Genomic DNA, 24,674 nt, shown 5'->3' with positions numbered 1-24,674 from the left:
TTATGATAACTTATAAAAAAAAAAAATTACTATTTTATGATATAATAAATATATATTTTTTAAATTAAATATTTAAAATTTAAAATATTTATAATAAATTTTTAAATATAATATTTATAAATAAAATTTATAATTTTCTTTTTTTATCAGTTTTCTTATATTTTCTTATGTTCTAAAGCACATCTATAAATAGAAGCCATAAAAGTTAACAAAAACTTGCTATTAACATCCGCAATATGTTCCCAAACAATAAATACAGCAGCTTCAAGTTTCCTACAAACAGAATCACATACTTAGCGTTTCCATAACTTCCTAATCAGTTTAACCGGGAGTGACTAGATCATAATTAACAACTAAAGAATCAATAGATTACAATACTTTAAAAAAGAAATGAGAACTTTTTAATTTCTTATCTTTTAAGTTATTTATTTTATGCTAAGGTTCTAAAATTCTACTATTAGCCCATTCAATAAGTTTATTTTCAGTCATATCTCCTATACATTCGAGTTATTATTTTTTCATTAATTACCAAACTATTGCTAATATATATTTTTTATTCCCATCGACTATATCTTTTCCGCCTATTCCCACTAATTAACAACCTAATTCTTTCGCAATTTAAATCGCATAGTTAGCACATTATATTTTGTTTATATTTGTGATTTTTTTTAACATACCTTCGACTTTATTCATGTCCACTTTGCCAGGCGCTAGTTTATCCATGACTTAACATAATAATTTACCGTCTCTTAAATCTTATATTAAATTATTTATATATAAACCTTCTATATTTAAGGAATTTATCCACATTCTAAAAACTCGTTCTTCTCTAGAAAGCTCTTAATCATTGTCATCATCTATAAATTTAGCTAGCGTCATCTTTCTCCTATTCTGTGAGTTCTAGTCCTGGGCAATAATTAAAAAGATAAGCAGTAAACATCAGATTAAGTTTTTAATTAGCACTCATTATGTCAGAATATTTAATACAGCCGGAGGGTATTCCTAAGGAAATAGAGTCATTTATCAATTTTTGAAGGCGATCTTCTACAGAAAGGGAAAGAGCGGACAAATCTAATTTTTAATTAGAAATTTAATTCAAGAGATAAACATAAGCTTCTCCATTTTTTAAATCTGTTGTAAAATTCGAAATTTTTCTCTTTTAGCATTCGATAAATGGTAATTAAACCATCTTGTGAGTAATTCTTCTTTCGAAAGTCTTAGTAATTCGGCAGCTTCTTCGTCTTCTTTTTTCAATCGGATTAAATAAGGGTGAAGTTTTAAGTCTAAACCTCCTAAAAGGTGTACTTTTATGATTTACCATAATAAGCCTAAAATAATATGCTCAGTTTTGTCTATTATATTCCCAGAATGTACATTTATTATCACACAACCAATTTCTCTAGCAGATGTTATTGCTAAATTCAAATTTTCCTTTATTTTGAAAATATTAAGCTTCTCTATATTTATTGCCTTAGTAAATATTGTACCTGGACAAGCCTTATTTATTAGTTTACATAATATAATACCGTTTCCTACTGCATCAAACAATTATTTAGATTCTGAATCTATAGGGAGTAGGCTTTATAAATGTGGATCATCTTTTAAAGAATTGTTTATGTGTTGGGAAAATGCGTGAACTTCTTCGGATGAGTAAGAATGAGTAGATTATCCTTCTTAGGAGGCTACAGGTATTCGGACTGCTTATTGTTATGTAGCAATATTTATATTATCCATTTTTTTTTTAATTAATTTATTTAAAATTAAAAGATAAATGTAATTTTTTTTGTTTTACTTTTTTTATTATCTTATAATAAAAAATAATAAGAAGATAATGGTTAATCAAATATATTTTTATTATATATAATATATATTTATTTATTTAATATATTAAAAAATTAAATTTAGATTTAAATAGGTTTAAATAATAAATTTTTATCCTTAAATATAAAATAAAAAAATAAAAATAAAGCTTTATATTAAAAAAAATAAAAAAAAATATATATTTTCATTAAATTAATTCAATATTAAATTCTAATTTACAATCCATTATTTTTAATTATTTAGGATCTAAAGGAAATGAAATTTAAGTAGGAAATTTAAATATACTTTCTTTAAATTTACCAACATTAACATCTCCATTTTAATTAAGAAAAGACATTAAAAAACATCCGAATTCTTATTCATCTACCTATTTATTGAAAATTATATAATAAAATTATTATATATGAATATAAATGTATATATATTTATATATATATATATATATATATATATATATATATATAAATATATATATTATATTTTATAATATTTAATATTTTTTTTTATATAATACTTATATAATTTTATTTTACATTTGGAGCTTTTTCAGATACTAATTAAATAAAAATAAATAGATTATTGTATTTTTTTTTAATTTAGTTTAAATCTATATAGAATATTGCTTCTTCGTTTATTTTATCTAATTTTATTAATTTTAAATTATATACATGTTTTATATACATTTATGGTACTTAAATTATTTTTAATATCATGATCATACATAAAATCTGATTCAAAAATACATTAGTCATTATTTGTTTATAAAATTACATTTTCTATTGAATTTTCACATAGAGTTAAATTAAAACTAATAGAAACCTTTTATTTTTAATTTGAAACTTCTATAACATTAATTTTTAGAATTTCTTTTATTTAAAATTATTCTTATTTTGTATATTTACTTTAAAAAATTTCCTTTTTTTAAATAAGATATTTAATATATATTTTATATATAATTTATATATATAAATTTCAAATTTTAATATATATATATATTTATATATATATTTTTATATGTGTATATATATATTTTTTTATATATATTGCGTACATACATAATCAAGTTTTATTTAAGTTTTTTTAGCTTCATTTAATTTATATGGATATTTTTAAAGTTTTGGTTCATATAAAAAAAGACTTTATCTTCCTAAAATTAGATTATTATTTTTCATTATAGGGAAAATACACCATGCTATCAATTAATACTCTTAATCTTTTATGATATAAAATTATTACTAAACTTTTATTTTTTCTTGTTCCTTTTATGTGTAATCTTTCATTAATATATTTGGATTTAATTCATATATATATTCTTCATCTAAATTTAATATGTTCCTTTAATCTGTTTTTTAACCTCTTATTATTTTTTCATAATTACATTCTTGTTTATTTTTTTATTTTATTATGACATCTTCTAAAAATATTGTCCCTTATATTTTTATTGTTTCTCCGTATTTTTATATATCATAATATTTTAATTAATAAAGTACTATTTTTAATCCTTAATCATCCTATTTTGTATTTAATATAGTTCCTATATATATATATATATATTTTATAGTTAGTTATTTTTTTTATTAAAAAAAAAAACCATTTATTGTGGATTATTTAGTAATATTTCCCTATTATTTTTTATTTCTAGTACTTTTCATAGTTTTTATTTAAGAATATTCAGTTTATATATTTGTACTTAATTCCTTTTTTTAAAAAAAATTAAATAAAAATAATTATATATTTATATTTTTACATATTCAATTTCTATTTAAGATTCTTTTTTTTCTTTAGAAAAAGGCGGATTTTATGCTGGAGGTTCAAATAATTTAACTTTTTTAATTCCTCTATTAAATTTGAAATTGTGGAATATGTTAATTAAATGCCAACCTATTTATTATCCATTTTAATCGAAATAATTGATAACGAGGATATATTTGGAAAGATCTTCTAAATTTCTAAATAAAAGAATTTATTTTAAATCCAAATCATAAATTTTTTAATAATTCAATTATATTATATCATCTTTTCCATCTTTTTTTAATTTAATAGTCTAAGAATCTGCTACTTGTACATTTTTCATATCTTTGATAACTTTTTTTTAATGAATAAGGGCAGATCTTAGTGTTATTTCTGAATTTTTTTAACTATTAGTATATCCTTTTATAGAAAAAACCTTAAATTTAAATTATGTTATATCTTCGAATTTATCAAAACTATTTTAATTATCATCTATATATTTTTCTATATTTTTTTTTTATTTTTTTTTATTTTTTTACTTCTGTCAGCATTTTATATAAAATTATCCGAATAATCTTTACCAGTATTATTACTAAAGTATTTTGCATTATTTTACATATTAAATGTTTCTTAAAAATCTATATGTTTCTTGTCATCATAATCATATTAATTATATTAACTATAATTATGTAAACCATAATCATTTTCATTAATTTATTAATTTCTATTAGCATCCCTTAAAATAACCACGTCTTTTGGCTCTATAATCTCATTTCCTTATTCCATATCATTTATAACTTTACTAGTATTCTCATTATAAAAAATATTGCTTTATCTTGAATTTATTATTTATTATAATTCTTCTTCATCATCACTACTACTATCTTAACAAGGTAAAGGTATAATTTCATGTTATAATTATATATCTAAAGCTTATTTAGGTTGTAAAAAAGGAGGTTTTTAAAACGGAGGACTAAATAAGCATTAAGTAAACTTTCCTTATATATAAAAAGAATATTTAATAATATGTAAATAAAAAAGAAAAAGTAAATATTAAAATAATTAATATATAAAAATATAAAATAATATATAAACCAATACATTTTTTTATTACCTTAATTAAATCTTACATTTGTATATAAAGGAAAAACTTCCCAACCAATAAGTTTTCCATTTTTATCATATAAATTTATAAGTAATTTAAATTTTTCCAAATCTTCAATAGTATTATATTCACTAATAACTGGTCTTAAATCCAAATCTAAATCTTTTTTTGCTTTTCCCAACATTTTAAGTCCTTTTCTAAAGCATTTTATTTATAGTAAAAAAGCACAATTTTAACCACTTCTATCTATATAGACTTCTTGTCCGTAAATTAAAGCTCCCCTGAGTGTAATTATATCGCCGTATTTTTCCATTAATGGGTCTAATTTATGGAATTTAAACCGAAAACCTTAGACTCCAACTATATCGTTTATATTATATTTTAGTCGGATTTTTTTCGTTATTTTTTGTTATATATTTTTTTTTGGGAAGGGTTTTTGGAAGATAAGTTAATATAGTTTTTGTCAATTAAAATTTAATCAAAAGGTGGTTACTCGTAATGGATTAATTTTGTGGGTTTTATTAGATTTGTTTCAGGAAGTTGGTTTATTTCTTAAGTGTAATCTAACCAAGTGTGCTTTTTGTTCATGTAATTAGATAAGATTTATCTCACGAGGTTTAAATGAGCACTTATGGTACCATATTCAGGAGAAAAGGGAGGTATTTTTCTTAAATTAAGAATCAAATCAGCCTCTAAAGCTTTAAAATATTCAAGTTATTCCACTTCTTTATTAGAAGCTCTAGGAAATTAATGAGACATACCAGATACGTAAGGCCATTCCATTTGAAGGTTTAAAGGTTAAGTATATAATTCATTTTTACCAGATGAATTATTGTTCAATGGAGGTAGAATTTATATTTAAGGATTATTTCTTTAAGCTAGTAAAATTAAAGACAATTAATCTAAAGTAAAAGTTTAATTTGGATATTAAGGGCCTAAAAAATTGGCTCTCCAATCAATTAAATCGGGATGTTAGAAATTCCATAAATCATAAGGTTTCTAATAATAAAGAATATATATAAATATAAATTTATATATTTATATATATATAAAAATATATATTTATATATTAATAAAAATAAATTTAATATATATTCTTTTATTTATATTTATCACTATTTTATATTATTATTATTTTTTATAAAAAAAAAAAATTAATAAATTTATTAATATATAAATTTATTATTCCTATTTTTTGAATCATATCATTAAAATAATAATATATAAATAAAAATACTAACAAGATAAAAAGAAATATATATATATTTTTTTTTTAATTACTTCTATTTCTTTAGGAGGTGTATTTGGCTTTATAATCTCTTTAAATACAGGTTTATAATTATCTATTTATGGAGGAGGGGTATTTGGCTTTTTTTATGGTTTATTAAGAAATGCATTTAAATCGAAATGAAATTTTTTTCTATCCTAATATAATTTTTCTTTTTATTTTAATAATTTTTATAGTCTTTCCAATTCTTTATATAAAAAATCTTCTTTTATAATTCCATTTAATAAAAGTTCGAAATCTGCTTTCGCATAAAAATCTATAAATACAGATAAATTATTTAAAAAAGCTTCTTCTTTTTCAGTTAATTATTTTCTTTAATGTACTAATTCATTTAACATAGACTTTAATTCAAGTAAATCTGTATTATTCTTAGCCATGTGAGTAATTTTCTATAAAGCTTATTCTAACATTACTTAATCTTCGAAATGATTAGCTTATAAACCTTTTTCAGAATCTAATGCCATTAATACTTATAAACAATCAATTTCCGATTATTTACTTTATTTTATATTTAGACATATACAAATATATATATATATAAGAAAAAATTACCGGTTAGGTTCATTTCTTTCATGCTTTTTTAAATATTCTAAAGCTCGTTCACCTAATATTGAATATTGATCAGGATTAAATTTTATATCTTTTATGCTTTTTTATTTCCCTTTTTAACCTGTTTTGTGTACATACTAGGCTTTTTTTATATATATTTTTTTTTTCTTTTGTTTTTTTATGTTTTTATTTTACGCGTTTTTACAGAATAAAATGCATTATTTTTTTAAAAGCCTTAAAAATTTGTTTACATTTTTTTAAGAAATGAATGTATGTTATTGTATTTTTAAATATTAATTAATATATTTTTAAATAATTTTTTTAAAAAAAAAAAAAAATTAATTAAATGATAAGAGTTTATTTATTTTTATATCAAATAAAAACAAAATTTTTAATATTAAAAATCAAAATTAATTCAATAAAGAATTAAAGAATTGAAAAGAAATCTTATATTTAAAAATACTATAAAATATCTAGTTTTTAAAAATAAAATAGTATTTAGATATGTTTGACAGTTTTATATACAGGTTATTATTTTAAAATTATTAAATAAAGTAAAAATATAGACGATTCTTCTACTTCTATTATAAATCGAATTTATTTTTTACTGTTTTATTAAAAATTAACAAAATAGAAATGTGTTTATTCATAATTTTGATTATTTTCTTCTTTAAAAGATTATTAACTTAAATTTTTTATTTATTAATGTTTTAAAAAATTTATTTTTATATATTTTTATTTTTATAATAATTAATAGAAAATCGTTTCAATTTAATATTAAAAATATAAATTAATAAAACTTTTAATATTTAAAAATTAAACTTAAATAATTTCCTAATATTAATATTTATATAAATATATATAAATATATATAAATATATATATATTATTTTATATTATAATTTTTCATTTACTTAATTTTTATTAAAAGAATATTTTTATTTAATATTATTTTTATAATAAAAATTATGTTTTTTCTAATAATATATTAAAAAAATTATTTTTTATTGTATTTGCTTTAATAAAATATTCAATTTATTATTATATTCAAAAAACATATATTATTTAAAAAATATTTTTAAATTATTTTTATCTTAACAATGATAATTTTTGCATGATATCAAATTATTATATTTTTTTTAATTAAATTAAAATAATTTAAAAATATGATATTTAATATTAAAAATGTTAAAAAAAAACTAATATTATATTAAAAAAATAATATATATACATTTTTCAATATTTATTGGAATATATATTAAAAAAAAATACATTTAATACTTTTTATTTTTGAATTAAAATGTATTAATATTGTATTTATAAAACAAATAAAAATATAAAAAATATATTTTAAATTTATTTTAATTTAATTTAATTTAATTTAATATAATATATATATATATATATTCATATATTTTTATATTTATTTTATATATTACATTATTTTTATTTTAATATATCTTTTATCATTTAATTATTTGCTTTTTTTTTATAATTTTTTTTATTATATTAATTTTATCTTTTTTCTCTTTTTTCTTATATATAAAATTATTTTTATTAATATATAATATTTAAAAACATATCTTTTTGTTAAAGTATATTTTTAATTAAGAATAAGTTGATTTTTTTTATTAATTATTCTTCTTTTTTTCTTTTTTTTTACATAAAACTTATTTTTTTTTTCATAAAAGTTATATTCAATTTTTTTATTCTATTATTTATTTTTACCATATTAATAATTTACATAATTATATAAATGATCTTATTGATCTAAAATATTTCAAACAATCATAATTATAATTTTAATATTTATTTTTGATAATTTTACTTATAATTTTTATTTCTTTTTGATTGTTAGACATAATACATATTTTATAACAAATCTTTTATATCAATTTTATGAACTATATAATATTAGATATATTATTTTTTTAATTTTTTATATTTATAAATTATAATATATTATTAATATTCAATTATTATATTTTTTTTATTTAATATAAAGATAGTAATAATTTTTTATTTTAAAATAAAAATATTCTTAAAATTCTATATTATTAAAAAATAAATATAATTAAATTATAATATAACATTCTATAAATACAAAAAAATATCTTTTATAATTTAATTTTTTATTTTTTTATATCTAAATAATATGTTGTAAATTTATATATTAAATTTTTCAATTAAATTATTATAATTTATGTTATATTTTATTAAATTATGATTTAATAAGAATATTATTATTATTATGATTAGACAATAAATTTTGAAAAATAATAATATTAATTTTAAAAAGTAATAAGTATTAATACTATTTATTTTTTATTTTTATTATTAAAATAAATTTCTATATTTGTATACGAATTAAAATATATGTATATTATATATATTATTTTTAAGTTAATGTATTCTTTATTATTAAAAGTTTAAAAATATATTATATATTTTTTAAAATAAACATTAAAAATTATATTATTTTATTGAAAAATCAATCATTTAAATATTATCTTTATTAGGATTCATGTAATTATTTCAAATAATATTTAATTTTTTTTCTTTATTATAGAATATAATCAAAGCTTTCGAAATTTTCATAATTTTTAAGATAAGCTTATTTAATGTTTTTTTAGTTAACTTAAAGTTCTTTCAATATGTTTAAAATTTATTTTGAAATTTCTATATGTTCATCAATAAAATTTTTATGCTCGTATCTTAAAGTGACTGCAAATCTTAATTTATAATTTATATATGGATCTTTCAATATTTATAGATCTTATTCTTGGCTAGTTGAAAATCTTTTATTTTATAAAAAGTAAATAAATTAAATTTAAAATTAATTATTTATATATATATTAAAAATATATAAATAAATATATATAAATAAATATATATTCATATATAATTATATATTTACATATACATTATTATTATTTTTTTTATATTTAAATCAGATTTACCTGTTTCTTAGGTTATTTAGTATTTTTAAAGCAAAATTAAATATAAAAATTTCATATTTAATAGAAACAGGTATAGTAACTAAAATTTCAGATTAATTTAATTCATGAAAATGACTTATTAAATATACTCTTAAATATAATACAAATTCTAAATAAATATATTTTTTTTGTTTAAAATAATTTAAAATTTTATTTAACCTAAACATATTATATTTCTTTTTAATCTAAATTCTTTTGTTAATTAATTTACTTTTATTTTGTTATTATTATTTTCAACATATCCATCTTGCCAATTTTATTCATTAATAGGTTTCAAAAAAATAATTTCATCTAAACTGATGTCTTATAATGTATGAAATTCTTATTTTATCCACATCTTATATATATAAAATTATAAACTTAAAAATATATAAAAATATATACATATATATAATTATATAATTTATAATATATTAATATCTATAAACTTAAATACTCTAAACCCAAAACTATCGAATAGATTATTATGAAAAGCAAATCCATACCATTATAATAAAAATTTATTAGTTCTTCTACCATAACATAAAAAAACTTATTCTCCTTTTTTTAATCTATATATAAAAAAAATAATTTAAAAATTTATTTATTTATATATAAATATATATATATATATATATATATATTTATTTTTTCTTATTTTATTAATTTTACGGTTTTTCTGTAGCTATTACAAAATAAGTATTAGTATCTTAAATATCATACCAATCCCATTTACTTTCATCACTTATATCACTTAATTCTTCGCTATCTTCATTTTTTTCATTATTTTTCTAATTTTTTTATTTATTTTCTTCTCCATTTTCTTTTAATTTATTAATCTTATTATTATTTTCATTATTTATTTGCTTTATTTAACTATTAATTTGTTATTGTTTTTTATTTTCTTAGTTTTCTTTTTTTTACTCATCTTCTTCTTTACTTTTTTATTTTCTATTGTTATTTTCTTTGTATATGTTTTTGTTTTCTTTTTCATATTCTTCTTCTTCATCTTCTTCTTCCTCTTCTTCTTAATATTCTCTTTCTTTATCTTCATCTTCTTCTTAATCTGATTTAGAGAATTCTTGAAATATTTATTTTTAAATTTTGATATTTTTATAAACATCTTATTTTTATTAATCTTCTTATTTTAATTTAGCTAAATTTGAAATAATTTAACTATTACTTTATTATAATTTCGTAATTTTAATATTTTAATCTTTATTTTATAAAAAATTAAATTTTAATTAAATAAAATATATATATATATATATATATATATATAACTATATATATATATATAACTATATATATATATACTAATAATACCTTCTTTATAAAAATTTTTTTTTTAATAAATTTATTCCGCCTATTCTACTTCATTTTCCTTTAGTTTTTTATATTCCTATTCTCTTTTTTCCTTAACGTCTTCATCTGTATCATTATCTTCAGTTTATGACGTACTTTCAAAAAATAGGTCCCATATATCCCTTTATGGATTATTTTATATTTCAAATGTGTTAATTTCTAATACAAGTTTATTCAAAATTTCATCTTCTAGGAAATTAGTTTCATCTAAATTATAAATTTCATTATTTTTAATAACATTTTTATGTTTTTTGACAAAATTAAGTTTTTTGCTTTTAAAAAAATAATTCTTTTTTTCTAACACAATTTCTGAATCTTTAAAAATTTCCATATTTAATTTCCTTTTTTTTATTTTATAATTTTCACTCTTTTTATCTTCTTCCTTTTCATATTTATAATTTACAATATAATGTGTACGTGAATTATTTGAATGATTAAATAAATCCCCAAAAGGGACCAAACAAGTACATGGTAAAGAATATCCAAAAATCCTCGTCATTATTAATTAATATGCCCAGTTAATTAAAGAAACTTATAAATCTTCTTTTTAGAAAAACTAAGGGTATTTTATTAAACATTCTTATAATTCTGAACAATTTTCTTTAAAATCACGACAATATTCATTAAACTTTTATATGTATTTTTATTTATTTTTTATACATATAATATATATATATTTAATTATATATATATATATATATATATATATATTATATATATATATATATTTTTATGCTTTTATTTTTACTGAATATATTATTTCTTCAGATTCAGTTAATTTTACTTCCTCTATTGTCCAATCATACATTGTATATGATCTCTATATTGTGTCAAAATAAGGTTTATAGAATGATTTTTCGCCCTTTAATTTCTCATGTATAACATACATTGCGATTATGTTAAATTCGGCTTCTGCATTTTCCTCCTCATCAAATAAACTTGGATTTTCATTTATTATATCCTTTAATTCACATTCTTTTATTTAATTTAGACTTATCATTATTTTATTTGGAATACAAGCAATGATCTAAATTTTATTTTATTTTTTTTTAAAAAAAAAAAATTAACTGTATTTGCTGGTATATCTTCAGCCGCAGCTATCCCTGGTATTCCTAAAGGTCCAAATGCAGCAGGAACAATTAACTTTATATTTTTTATTTTGGGTATTTTTATTTATATATTACATATTTTTATAAAAGGCCATTATCCTCACTCCATTTTATAAGGTTTTTATATTATTCTGATTTTTATAATTCTTCTGTTAATTTTGGGTTTAATTAATTTTCTTATATTATTTTTTCATTAATATATTACATTTTTTTTTTTTTGATATAAATTTTAAATATTTTTTTTTTTTAAGTTTTTTGTTTTTTAATTTTTTTTGTTTTTTTTTGTTTTTTTTAGTTTTTAAAAACAAACAAAATTAATTTAAAATTATTTTAATTAAAAGTAAAATATATTTATTAAATTTTTAAATAATAATATTTATTTTTGTCTATATATAATGTATAATATGTCGTATTATATTGTTTATTTATATTTATGAAATCTTAAATTAATTATTTTATTTAAAAAGCAAATTAGACAAATCGTATATGTATATTAGTTAGATTTTTTATATATAGACTTGTATATTTCATATAAAAAGTATATATTTATAAAAAAATATCAAATTGGATTTATTCAATATATTTTATAAACTATTTCCTTATTGCTCGAATTCAAATAGAATTTATATATTGAGTTTCTTTAAATTTAATAATTTTATGTTAAATTGAAATATTAATCTTATCTTTATTATTTTAATTTTAATAATCTAATACATTTTCGACGAATGGTTTTTTATTACTATAATATAAAAATCAAATTATTGTTACATAAAATTTTTGGTTTTTTTTTTTAAAAAAATAAAATAAAATAAAATAATTAAAGTAATTTAATAATAAAAAGTAATTTATTTAAAAATAAAATTATAATTATAACTTTATTATTATATTTTATGAATAAATAAAAATAAAATCTTTATATATTATTCTTAAATAAATATATATATTTATTTAATATATATTTTTTTTTTATTCTTATTTAAAAATAATTGATTTATTATTATATAATTCAATAATATAATACATTTTTTATATTTTTTATAGAAATATATATAAATTCATATAAAATTTTCTAACAAAAAAAAATAAAGGAATGAATTAAGAAAAGATTTAAATTATTATAATTTATATCTTTATTTCTTTTTTTATTATATACTATTCGATATTTATATTCATCCACTTTAGAAAACGTTATAATTATCCTATTAGTGAAAGAAGTCCTTTAATATCAACAATAAATTCATTATGTTCACTATTATTTGTATGCAATTTACTTTTAGGAATTCATTTTAATAATAGTAATAACTAATAATAAAGTTAACTTATATGTATGAGTTTTATAAAATTCGAATGGCTAAAAAATAAATAATATAATAATATAAATAACTATTTATAACCTGTAAATAACTTTTTAAAGTTTTGCAAAATATTTACATATTTATCTAGAATTTTTAGATTAAATTTAATATATGAAATGGCAAATGAATAAAATAAAAAAATCCAATATATTTAATGTAAAAAGAATAAATAATCCATATAGATTACAATATTTTATTTTTAAATAGAAATAGAATTTGTTGAAAAAAGTCTTTAATATTCTTAATAGATTTTATCTTCAAGTAGAACATAATCTTAGTATTCTAATAGTTTAAAAAATAAAATACCTGTTTTTAATTAAAAATTAATTAAAAGTGAGATTTTAATAATAATAGTTTGTATTTTATTAGCTTCTTTATTATCATTAATAACATTTTTTTATGTACTTTTAAAAGAATTAATTTTATAGTTTTTTTTTCTTATTTTCTTTTTAATATAAATAATATTATATATACATATATTCATTTTTTTTTATTTTATTTTTTAAAAAAAGCCATTAATTTCACCTTTTGTTTATTGGGAAACTTATTAATATGAAAATTTATAAGGAAATTATATATATTTTTTTATAGGATATATAATAATATATATTTTATTGGGACTTTTTTTAATATATGCGAATAAAATATTAGAAAAGATAGATAATTAATATTATTTTAAAACCGAAAATTTATATTTTTTTTTAGACTTTGTCATTTTAGGAAATTTTAATTTGTTTTTTTGTGATGAAAAAAAAGGAATTTATATAATTTTTGTAAGTATATTATTAGAATTTATAGGCTTTAATTTTTTGATTGTTTTACCTTTAAAAAATATGAAAATTAATAGAATATGGTATTAAAATGAACTGGCTTAATTAGATTTGAAACATTTTTTTTATTTTTATCCAAATTTTACTTTATATTTATAGTTTATTTAAAATAATTATAAAGAGTATTTTTTGACTAGAAATTTGATTAATATTGTTAATATTTATTTAGATATTTGGAATAATAATAAGAATGGATATTTATAAAAAATTTAAGAATTAATTTAATAAGATGAAAAGGAAACTTTAAATTTTATAGGAAATGATGTTATTTTTTAACATAAAAATAGTAATTAAGTTATTAAAACAACGGAAGATGATTTTCTTTAAATATGTGATTCTGATATATAAAAGATTTATGAGAATTTAGAAGCTAAACTAGTCTACTTTTAGAAAAAATTCTAACAAACTAAATAATATTAAACACTTTTAAATAAATATTAAATACAAAGATTAATAAATATTTTTTTTATAGAATATTAAATAATTAAATGATATATATAATATTTATTGTAATAATTAAAAATATTAAAAAAATAAAAAATACATATTTTTTATTTTTTTATATATAGAAAAATAATAAATATATTATAATTAAAAACATATATTTTGTAAAAAATATATGTAAAATACCTATATAATTTTATTTTTATATATATATAATTTTATTTTTATATCTTTTTCAAAAAAAAATTAAAATTAATAAAAATATCATCTAAATTAAACTTTATCTTAATATTTTCCAGGAATTCTTTAATACTAATCATACTTATTAGTTTTCGCAATAACAAAATTTCCAAGAAACCTATCTCCTTTATCCTCTAAACCCATAAAATTTAAAAATTCTTCACTATCTCTACATTCTTTTGCAAAATTCATACTCGACCAATATCCTCCAAGACCTTTAGCAGCACATTATAAATAAATATTCTACACAGATGTTGATACAGCAGCTATTTCTTCCCATTCTGGCATAAGTTTGTCTTTTTTAGTTTATCTTTTCATTCCTATTCCAATAAAATGAGATGCTTTTGCCAATTCATCAAATTTATTTTATATAGACTAAATTCCTTTATCTCTTTCTTCCTCATTTTTATATATTTATTACCAATTTTTTTCATACCAACTAATCACGAAATTAAATAAATTACTTAAATTAGCTCTTTTATAAACTACAAACCTCCAAGGCTCTGTTTTTCCATGTGTAGGGGCCATATTTGCACATTCTAATATATGGTTTATTTCTTAATCTTCAACTAAATCGGAAAGATAGTCTTTTGGCATTATAGAACGTCTTTTTTTCATGATTTAATGTAAAAATTCGGAGTCTGATATTTCTGTGAGTTTTTATGAAATAGTTTAGGGTGTTTTTTTTAATATTAAATATGAAAGACATATTAAACCTATAATAGAACTTATTTATAATGTTAGAAGGAAATCTATTAGCTTTTCAGAGTCATTATTATTTAAATTTAACCAAAAAATCCTTAATTGATCTTTAAAGTATTTTTCAATTATTTATTTAATTAAATATGATATTGCAATTATTACTATTATGTTTTGAGACATTATTTATTGTTTAATTTATAAAAAAAAAAAATATTATTAAGGATATTTATATGAAAAATTTATTTTATTATTATTAAATATTACAATATATATAAATATATATATATATATATATATATATATATATATATTTTATATATATTAATATTTCTTCTACTATATAATATTTATATTCATTTTCTTTAATTGCCTTTAAATATGACTTTTTTATATTCTGGAAAATTCGGTTCTTTATATATTTTTATAGGCTTAATTTATTAAACATCAAATTATTTTTTTTCAATAACTTTTTCTATTTAAAATCTTTTAAATGTATTATAAAATTCCTAAAAATCAATTCTTCTTGAATGAGATATATTTATAGATTTAAATATATAAATAAACTCTTCTATATTAAATTAATTTTCTTAAAATTAATTTAAACAATCTTAAAAATCTTTCAAAATCAAATATCCTTTCTATTATTTATCAACAAATTTGAATATATTTTAAAGCTTTTCTTCATCTCCTTCTAATTCTTGTAAACTAGATATTAATTTTTCGCTTTTTAAAGCTGCTTGGAATACTTTTTTCAAAAAAAAGCAACTTTCTTAATTTAAAATATAATCTTGTTTTTTATTCAAATGTATTCCTAAATGTAAACTATCATATATATTTTTTTTATTTTTATTTTTTATTTTATTTTTTTACATTTATTCATTCCAAAAAAATTATTAAAAATTATAAAAATTCCATTTATTTTAATCTTCTTCTTAAGTATGTCTTTAGTATATTTTTTTCATAAATTCTTCTATATAAGGTATTTATAATATTTAAAGACCGCTTATAAATGTTTAAAAATCCACAAAACCTTTATTTTCTTAATCAAAGAAATAATATATAGCTTATAAAGGAGTTTTTTATTATAATTAATATAAAAATTTATTTCTTTCTTCATTTACTGCTACTTATTCGATTAAAAATTTTATAAAAGAAAAACTTTTATTATTTAAAGATTTATTTTAAGAGACTTTTTCCAGAAAATTTTAATAAAATTCTAAACTTCGTTCCATTGATTATTTTTTAAAGATGTTTTTATCGATTTTTAATTATTTTTTGTTATCTTATAATTACTAGTCTATATATTAATAAGTTCTTTTTTATCCCTATTCTAATTATTACAAAATATTAGGTTTTCTTTAAGTTTTTTCTTATAAAAAATAAATCTATTCAATATTTTATTCTATATCTATTTTTTCTGTTTTCTATATTTATGATGGTTCTTCTTTTATTATTTATTCATATATAGGCTATTAAATTACTTTATTTTCTTATATATTTTATTCTTTTATTTCATTTATAGGTTATTTTTCTTATATTATTACTTTTTCTTAATATAAAGGTTATTATTCTTGTATTATTTATTATTATTATTATTCCTCTTCCTAATAGTTTTATTATTAGTTTATATCCTTTTTAGTAAAATTATAGTCTTTTTAATACTAGTTTTGCTAATGTCTATTAGCATAATACAATTAATTATAACTTTTATTACTATTTTAAAAATTATATTGAGTATTTGGTTCATAATTATATATGTTTTTTTATTAAATTGTTGGGGGATTTATATTTGAATAATTTATATTAGAGTATGGAAATGGTGGATTTACTATATAATGGGTTTCTTTATGCTAGGCAATTAATTAAGGTTATGAATAATATGAATTTATTTTTTAAGTTATTATTTAATTCGAGTAATATTATTATACTTCGGGATTTTTATATAGTATTGTTGATGGTTTAGGAGATTAATATATATATGGGTTATTAGTATATTCAAACATTTTTATTATTTTTTAAATATTATTATTTGATAAATATTTTTGTTTTATTTTTATTTTTTTGAATTAATTATTTTTATTTATTTTTACTTAAAAAAAAAAAAAAAAAAAAAAAAAAAAAAATTTTTTTTTTTTTTTTTGTAAAAATTATTATAATCATAGAATAAAAAAATTAAATGTATTTAAATAAGATCTTTTAATTATAAAAAATAATATTATAATATAAAGAAATTATATATTTTATTACATTAAATATAATTTTATTTATACAATAAAAATAATAAAAAAATGTTTAAATAATCAAATTCTATATTAATTTCAACTGATCTTATAAATTATAAAATGTAAAAAAGCAATCATATATAAAATATCTCGGAATAAAAACGAAAGAAATTATATTATATTTTTAAAAAAGAAAATTTAAATTAATATCAAAAAACTTCCACATAAAAAAAACACTAAAGTCACTCTTAAGAAATACTTCCGAATATATTTTCTAATTAAAATAAATCTAAAGTATAAAAAGATATTTAAGGCCCCTAGTATAGTATTTTAGGGGAAATAATTCCTCGTTCTATAGTCGGAAAGCCTGACTGGTATTTAAAATCATTAAAAACATAAATAATTTAAATTATCTTAATAATATACTCCTAGTGTAAAATAAAGAATTTCTCTATCTTCTTAAATAAGTTCATATTCAGTAAACAAAAATTCTAAGAAAAACTAAAAAAATTAATAATAAGAAATTAAAAAAACTAAGTTTTAACTATAAAAAGATTTAGATTGTATAAAAAATAGGATTTAAAACAACATAAAAGAATAAACTTAGTAAATAAAAAAGTTAAATAAATAAGATTTTTTAAAGTATACTTTTTACTAAAGAAATTTAGAAAAATACGAATAAATATAACAAAAATGGGCTAATTTTATTAAATTATCATTGTCTTAAAAGTTAAATAGATAAAAAATTGAATAATCTATTATTTATTAATAAGATTAATATAGAAATGTATAATTAACAATATAAAATATAATTATAAATATATATATATATATTTAAAAAAAAAATAAAATAAATATATATAGAAAGTTGAATTGCAAGATATATTCAGTGTATAAAAAGATATGATGGAAAAACTAAAAAAAATATATTTAGTTAGATTAAATGGGTAATCAAAACCATTAATTGTATTAGATAATGATCCGAGTCTTGCTTTAACTAATGATTCTATGAAAAGAAAATAGTTAGAAATTATTAGAAAACCCAAAATAAATGATGGCTTTTAAAAAGAAATTGCAAAATATGTTAATGATTCACCTAATAAAGCTTATTAATCAGATAAATATTATTTATAAAGAATCGGGGATTTTTAAAAAGAATTAGATATTAATAAAACTGAAAAAATTGATCAAAATACTAATATTGATTAAATTTATGTAATATATTTAATAAAGATTTGCATTTATTATTATAAAAAAGGTGTTAGGATAAAGCTAAGTAGAAAGAGAATAAGAAATGATTAATAAAATATAAAATAATAAAGAAATGTTTGTTTTTAAAAAATTTTAAGATGATAGTGGTATTTAATATTAATTTTATATTTTTTAATAATTAATTATTAATTATTCATATATATATATATATATATATATATATATATATATATATATATATATATATATAATTTTTTACATATTTGTATATTTTTTTTATTTATATGCCAATTTTTTACTTTATATATTATTTAGAGGATGAGATAGTTATTTATTAGAATTATTAATCAAAAAAAATATCAGAATATATGATAAATAAAAGTTTAAGTTAATTTTAAATATAAAACAAATAATGAATATATTCAAAATATGTACATATTTAATATAAAAATATTATTTTTATAAATATTAATGTATACTTTAAATAATTTTTTTTTTATATTTTTGTATAAAATTTTATTTTTATGTATAATTAAATAAATAATTTTTATTTTTTAATGACTTTTATTATAGATATAAAAAACATTAATTAAAAAATAAAAATAATTAACATTTAAAATTTCTAATAAAATACTTATATAGTATATAAAAAATATGTATTTAATATAATAAAATATAAATGTAAAAAAAAAATTAGATTATTATATACAATATAAATGAAAAAGAATAAAAATATAACATAATTTATAATAATTTTTTTTAAATGTTTTTCTATAATAAAAAATTAGTAAATTAAAAATTTTTGCAAATTTTATTTAGTTTAATATATAAACTATTAAAATAATCAAATAAAAAATAAAATTTATAAAAAATATATATATATATATATAAATATATATATATAAATATTTATATTTTTATATTTTTTATTTTATATAAAATTTTTTTCTAAATATTATTATAATTATTTTATCTATTTATTTTATTTTATAAGTAATAAAATTATCATTTAATATTTTTTATTTATAAATAATATTTTTTTTTATATTTATTTACATTACTTATTTAAATTTTTATATTACTTAAAAAAAAAAATATCTATAATGAAATTATTATTTTTAAATTTTAACTTACAAAAAAAATAATTTTCAAAATTATAAATAAAATAATAATTATATTATTATATATATTATATATTAGATAAAAGAAAAAAGAAAAATAAAGACATCACTTGACTTAAAATAAATTCATATGAATAATATTAACAGTAAAAATAGATACATATACATCTAAAGCTCCTAAAATATAATCATTAGGTGTATATTCTTTTCTTTTATTTTTTTATATAAGATAAATATTAATACCTAAAGCTATACCATAAATTAAGAAAATCAGTAAAGCAATAAGTATTTAAGTATAGTATGTTAGAATGATAAAGTCCCATAATAACTGATCCAATAAGACTAAGGAAAAATATAGTTAGAAAAAAAGCCCTTTTAATTTATTATTTAAAAGCTAAAAAATGCAGTAAACAAATTATAGTTAAAGCAAGAAAAGGAAAAAATATGATTAAGGCACTATTTATATCAAAAACACTCATGAAATAAGAAATATAATAACATTAAGAAATCTCAAATAATATATAAAAAATTATGTTTATAGGAAAAACTTTTATTTTTTGGAAAAATTTTGAGAATATTATTAAAAATATTAAATTTAGAATAATTAATGTATAAAATATTTCGATTTTTTCTTTTTAAAACTCCCTATATTCTTTTATAGTTACAGTAATTATTATAAATAAAGAAGTTATTAATAATTATGAATTTAAAACTGAAAGCATTTTTATTAAAAATTTAATCCTGATTAAAGGATCTTCTAAACCGTTTTTTATTTCATTTGTTAAGTCTTAACTTAATTTTTTAGTATAATTTCTACTTTTTTTATTTTTTATATAATAAATATTACTAATATATATAAGATTATTTTTTAGAGATTGTTTTATTTTTTATGTGTAATTATTTTTTAAATTATCAAATAAAAAAAAAGATAATCGCCCTTAATAAGATAAAAAATTTAATAATATAAAAAATAAAGAAAAATTAAAGCAATCAATAAAACAAATAATATATTATTTTTATATTTAATATATTTTTATTTGTAAAATCAATTTATTATTACTATTTTTATATTTTTTTTTATTTACAAATTTAATTTATTTAATAGCTTTAAACATGCTTTATTTTATACTAATAACTATTATTATTTTTGTATATATTTATAAATATGAGTTAAGTTAATTTATGTTGATTTTTTTAGTTTTTTATAAAATAAATATAATTTTTATTTTAATACCTTTTTATATAAAATTAATTATTTGCTTATGAATTATCATAAACTAAAGATTTTGAATTTTTAAATTAATTAGGAGGTACAACATTAGTTTGGTTTTTTTTATTTTAGGCCGCTTTGAAACCGAAATTCATCATAAAAAGCATTTTATACCAATTTTTTTTATTATTTATTAATATTTTTTATTGTGTAATTAACTTTACAAAGTATAATATAATATATTTTTATATTAACAAAAAAATATTAAAATAATTTTGAAAAATTCAAAAATAGAAATGGTTATAAATCCAAATTTATATTATTATATATAATTTAAAATACTATAATAATATATATTTTATTTTTCTTTAAATACAAAAAAATTAATAAAAAAAAATATATATAATATCATATTATTGTTATTTGTATATATTTATATATATTAATTTATTAATAATATATATTAAATTTATATATATATATATATACATATATATATATATATATTTTTATTTATCTTTTATTTTTAATTAATTTATTTTTCAGTCATTTGCTTTAGAATATTTAATAATATTATTTTAAATTTACTATCTTAAATTTTAATTAATATTTTTTTACATAATTATACTTATTTTATTTTCTAAATCAGAAATAGTTTATTGCAAAAATGTTTTTTCTTTTAAAATATTGTCAAGTTCTTATGTTAAAATTTTGATTTTTTTATTTAATTGTAAATCTTAATATTTTTATTGTTAGCATTATTATTTTATATTATTTTAATTTTAATTATTTTCACTATTTTACTAAATTAGAATTAATTGGTTATTTTCATTTATTTAATTTTACATTTTTTCAATTATTTAGTTTTTTTCTTTTAATTATTCTTCCATGTCATTTATATAGTCTTATTACTACTTTATTTCATATTTTAATTCTTCGATTTTTTATTCAATTTATTATAAAAAATTCTTATTTTATTTTTATTTAGATTCTTATATTAATTAATTTTATTATGATTTTTTGTTATTATTTTCTAATGTTTATTAACTATTATTTTCTAAAGTTTAATTATATTGACTATCTAATATTTATTTACTATAATTTTCTTATATGTTATTGCTATTATTTTCGGAATTTTATTTAAAAAAAATATTACTACCATCTGATTTTTATTTAGTTATACTTTCTATTAGTTTACTATTATGTTCTGATGTTTATTTGCTTTTATTTTCTAAACTATTATTGTCTTTTTTTTCCAAATTATTATTTGTTTTATATTCTAAGTTTTTTTTATTTTTACTATTTAATATTTTTTTTTTTTCTGGTGTTTATTTATCATCTTAAATTGTATTTTCAGATTTTAGATTTTTTAAATTATTCTCAAATATTTTTTTATTAGTATTATCTTCTATTGTCTATTTATGAAAAATGCTATTTTTAGAGATTTAATTATTATTAATTTTATATTCTTCAATTTCTTTTTATAAATCTTATATCATTATTTAATATATTTATTATTATTTTTTATATTATTCTAGTTCTTAATTTTAAAAAGCTAATACTTCTTATTTTTATTAATAATCTATATCACTTTCTTATTATTTATCGTGTATTTTTATTTTTTAATAATTTTATTTTTCAACTAATTCATTAATTAGTTATTATTAGTTTTATAATTACTATTTTAATTTGTCTTATATTTCCAAAAGTTTGTTTTTTTCTTCTTAATATTCTTATATTTACTTTTCATAATCTTAAAAAGAAAAAGAAAAAATTATTTTATTTTTTTAATTTAAAAAAAAAAACCTGTAATAGTTAAATTGGTAGATTGTTTTAAAATTTAAATGTGTTTTAAAGTTTACATAATATGATATTTATTTAACAAATTTTTATTTAAAAAAACCATTTTTTATTCTTAAAATTACTTTTAAAATGCTTCTATTTATTTTTAAAAATCGATTATAATTGTATATATATTTTAACACAATAAATTATTTTTATTTTTTTATAAAAAATCTTAAATTTTTATTCTTATATTTTCTATATGTAAAATGTATTTTTAATTAAAAATTTATTTTTATATTTCTTTTAAGTTATCATATTCGTTTTCATAAATAAATTGTTTTTATTATATTTATTATTATTCTAATTATTCCATTTATTATTATTCTAATTATTCAATTTATTATTATTAATCTAAGCTCAATTAAATTTTATTTTTTATTTATTTTTCTTTTTTATTTCTTTAATTGATTTCGGGAACCTTTTATTATAATTCTTTTATTTTAGAATAAATAGTATTTATTAATTATTTTTGTTTATTGTTTATAATTTAAATGTGTTTTAAAGTTTACATAACATGATACTTTATTTAACAAATTTTAATTTTTAATTACCATTTTTTATTCTTAAAATTACTTTTAAAATGCTTCTATTTATTTTTAAAAATCGATTATAATTGTATATATATTTTAACACAATAAATTATTTTTATTTTTTTATAAAAAATCTTAAATTTTTATTCTTATATTTTCTATATGTAAAATGTATTTTTAATTAAAAATTTATTTTTATATTTCTTTTAAGTTATCATATTCGTTTTCATAAATAAATTGTTTTTATTATATTTATTATTATTCTAATTATTCCATTTATTATTATTCTAATTATTCAATTTATTATTATTAATCTAAGCTCAATTAAATTTTATTTTTTATTTATTTTTCTTTTTTATTTCTTTAATTGATTTCGGGAACCTTTTATTATAATTCTTTTATTTTAGAATTTTTTGTATTTATTAATTATTTTTGTTTATTGTTTATATCAAATAATTTCACGTATTAATTGCTTAATACTTTATTTTATTCGATTTGAGTTTTTAGTTATTTTATTAATCTAAGAGTTTCTTAATTATGTTTTTCGTTTTCATTTTTTTTTATTGGGGAATTACTATTCACCATATTTGAATAATTTAAGCCAAAACTATATTTCTATTGATAAAAATTAAAAAAAATATATATTATATTATAACTCGTGGTGTAGACATTAATTTTTTTTTTTTTTTGTATAAAAAAATTATTAATATGAATATTAAATAATAAAATAAATTAAAATTATATTCATTAATTTGATTTATTAAAAAAATATATATAAAATATCACAAAAAAAATAAATTAATTTTTTTAAAAAAATATTAATAAGTTTTTATATAAAATAAATACTTTTTTTATAATCCTGTAATTAATAAATAAAATATATTTTAAAATTTATTTAAATAAAAAAATTATTAATTTTTCATAAAAAAAAAAAAAAATTTTTTCTAAATTAAATATTAATAAACTTTAAACTTCTTATATATATATAAATAAAAATATCAAATCAAATAAAACTAA

General features: G+C 15.3%; 4 protein-coding genes across 4 annotated transcripts, besides 66 other annotated features; all 4 read right to left on the bottom strand. All coding sequences in view use genetic code 6, as the record gives it.

Moving 5' to 3' along the window:
* Position 1: part of a microsatellite that runs on past the window's edge.
* A 57-nt stretch (positions 2–58) lies between these two features.
* Positions 59–135: a microsatellite.
* An 11-nt stretch (positions 136–146) lies between these two features.
* On the bottom strand, positions 147–1,760 carry IMG5_098970 (hypothetical protein). Its single transcript, XM_004035411.1, has one exon. The coding sequence runs from the start codon at positions 1,732–1,734 to the stop codon at positions 1,096–1,098; it is 639 nt and encodes a 212-aa protein (XP_004035459.1). The 5' UTR covers positions 1,735–1,760; the 3' UTR covers positions 147–1,095.
* Positions 1,761–2,219: 459 nt separating this feature from the next.
* Positions 2,220–2,301: a microsatellite.
* Positions 2,302–2,751: 450 nt separating this feature from the next.
* Positions 2,752–2,866: a microsatellite.
* Positions 2,754–2,787: a microsatellite.
* Positions 2,804–2,865: a microsatellite.
* Positions 2,805–2,865: a microsatellite.
* Positions 2,809–2,866: a microsatellite.
* Positions 2,811–2,861: a microsatellite.
* Positions 2,867–4,043: 1,177 nt separating the features above from the next.
* Positions 4,044–4,089: a microsatellite.
* Positions 4,050–4,089: a microsatellite.
* Positions 4,060–4,089: a microsatellite.
* Positions 4,063–4,089: a microsatellite.
* Positions 4,090–5,493: 1,404 nt separating this feature from the next.
* Positions 5,494–6,519, bottom strand: IMG5_098960 (hypothetical protein; the record flags this gene model as incomplete). Its single annotated transcript, XM_004035410.1, has 3 exons — positions 5,494–5,656; positions 5,939–6,443; positions 6,498–6,519. The coding sequence occupies 3 exons, from the start codon at positions 6,517–6,519 to the stop codon at positions 5,494–5,496; spliced, it is 690 nt and encodes a 229-aa protein (XP_004035458.1).
* Positions 5,670–5,727: a microsatellite.
* Positions 5,671–5,750: a microsatellite.
* Positions 6,520–7,331: 812 nt separating the features above from the next.
* Positions 7,332–7,381: a microsatellite.
* Positions 7,338–7,381: a microsatellite.
* Positions 7,343–7,378: a microsatellite.
* Positions 7,382–7,686: 305 nt separating the features above from the next.
* Positions 7,687–7,724: a microsatellite.
* A 123-nt stretch (positions 7,725–7,847) lies between these two features.
* Positions 7,848–7,885: a microsatellite.
* An 18-nt stretch (positions 7,886–7,903) lies between these two features.
* Positions 7,904–7,961: a microsatellite.
* Positions 7,907–8,053: a microsatellite.
* Positions 8,054–8,146: 93 nt separating this feature from the next.
* Positions 8,147–8,189: a microsatellite.
* Positions 8,190–8,759: 570 nt separating this feature from the next.
* Positions 8,760–8,807: a microsatellite.
* A 178-nt stretch (positions 8,808–8,985) lies between these two features.
* Positions 8,986–13,785, bottom strand: IMG5_098950 (SET domain protein; the record flags this gene model as incomplete). Its single annotated transcript, XM_004035409.1, has 10 exons — positions 8,986–9,292; positions 9,455–9,602; positions 9,653–9,784; positions 9,878–10,044; positions 10,145–10,469; positions 10,799–11,465; positions 11,586–11,864; positions 11,906–11,980; positions 13,378–13,385; positions 13,776–13,785. 10 exons carry the CDS (start codon positions 13,783–13,785, stop codon positions 8,986–8,988), a joined length of 2,118 nt encoding a protein of 705 aa, XP_004035457.1.
* Positions 9,341–9,389: a microsatellite.
* Positions 9,356–9,426: a microsatellite.
* Positions 9,859–9,919: a microsatellite.
* Positions 10,082–10,116: a microsatellite.
* Positions 10,456–10,535: a microsatellite.
* Positions 10,468–10,502: a microsatellite.
* Positions 10,469–10,540: a microsatellite.
* Positions 10,581–10,621: a microsatellite.
* Positions 10,726–10,788: a microsatellite.
* Positions 11,493–11,565: a microsatellite.
* Positions 12,174–12,227: a microsatellite.
* Positions 12,183–12,239: a microsatellite.
* Positions 12,183–12,246: a microsatellite.
* Positions 12,205–12,246: a microsatellite.
* Positions 12,267–12,305: a microsatellite.
* Positions 12,759–12,794: a microsatellite.
* Positions 13,786–14,762: 977 nt separating the features above from the next.
* Positions 14,763–14,805: a microsatellite.
* Positions 14,806–14,839: 34 nt separating this feature from the next.
* Positions 14,840–15,537, bottom strand: IMG5_098940 (nitroreductase, putative; the record flags this gene model as incomplete). The annotated part of the gene is made up of 1 exon (XM_004035408.1): positions 14,840–15,537. Exon 1 carries the CDS (start codon positions 15,431–15,433, stop codon positions 14,840–14,842), a length of 594 nt encoding a protein of 197 aa, XP_004035456.1. The 5' UTR covers positions 15,434–15,537.
* Positions 15,538–15,782: 245 nt separating this feature from the next.
* Positions 15,783–15,839: a microsatellite.
* A 513-nt stretch (positions 15,840–16,352) lies between these two features.
* Positions 16,353–16,386: a microsatellite.
* Positions 16,354–16,384: a microsatellite.
* Positions 16,387–17,016: 630 nt separating the features above from the next.
* Positions 17,017–17,098: a microsatellite.
* Positions 17,099–17,522: 424 nt separating this feature from the next.
* Positions 17,523–17,558: a microsatellite.
* A 51-nt stretch (positions 17,559–17,609) lies between these two features.
* Positions 17,610–17,640: a microsatellite.
* A 1,506-nt stretch (positions 17,641–19,146) lies between these two features.
* Positions 19,147–19,201: a microsatellite.
* Positions 19,202–19,445: 244 nt separating this feature from the next.
* Positions 19,446–19,483: a microsatellite.
* Positions 19,484–19,822: 339 nt separating this feature from the next.
* Positions 19,823–19,866: a microsatellite.
* A 1,144-nt stretch (positions 19,867–21,010) lies between these two features.
* Positions 21,011–21,044: a microsatellite.
* Positions 21,045–21,708: 664 nt separating this feature from the next.
* Positions 21,709–21,789: a microsatellite.
* A 256-nt stretch (positions 21,790–22,045) lies between these two features.
* Positions 22,046–22,075: a microsatellite.
* Positions 22,076–22,496: 421 nt separating this feature from the next.
* Positions 22,497–22,565: a microsatellite.
* Positions 22,566–23,109: 544 nt separating this feature from the next.
* Positions 23,110–24,105: a microsatellite.
* Positions 23,408–23,474: a microsatellite.
* Positions 23,408–23,475: a microsatellite.
* Positions 23,415–23,475: a microsatellite.
* Positions 23,417–23,482: a microsatellite.
* Positions 23,419–23,460: a microsatellite.
* Positions 23,901–23,967: a microsatellite.
* Positions 23,901–23,968: a microsatellite.
* Positions 23,908–23,968: a microsatellite.
* Positions 23,910–23,975: a microsatellite.
* Positions 23,912–23,953: a microsatellite.
* Positions 24,106–24,443: 338 nt separating the features above from the next.
* Positions 24,444–24,502: a microsatellite.
* Between the last annotated feature and the right edge of the window lie 172 nt (positions 24,503–24,674).

Source organism: Ichthyophthirius multifiliis, assembly GCF_000220395.1.
Source record: "Ichthyophthirius multifiliis unplaced genomic scaffold scaff_1120509250840, whole genome shotgun sequence".
Taxonomy (NCBI): Eukaryota; Ciliophora; class Oligohymenophorea; order Hymenostomatida; genus Ichthyophthirius; species Ichthyophthirius multifiliis.
The sequence above is the reverse complement of the archived record's forward strand: the minus strand, read 5'-3'. Positions and strand labels throughout refer to the sequence as shown.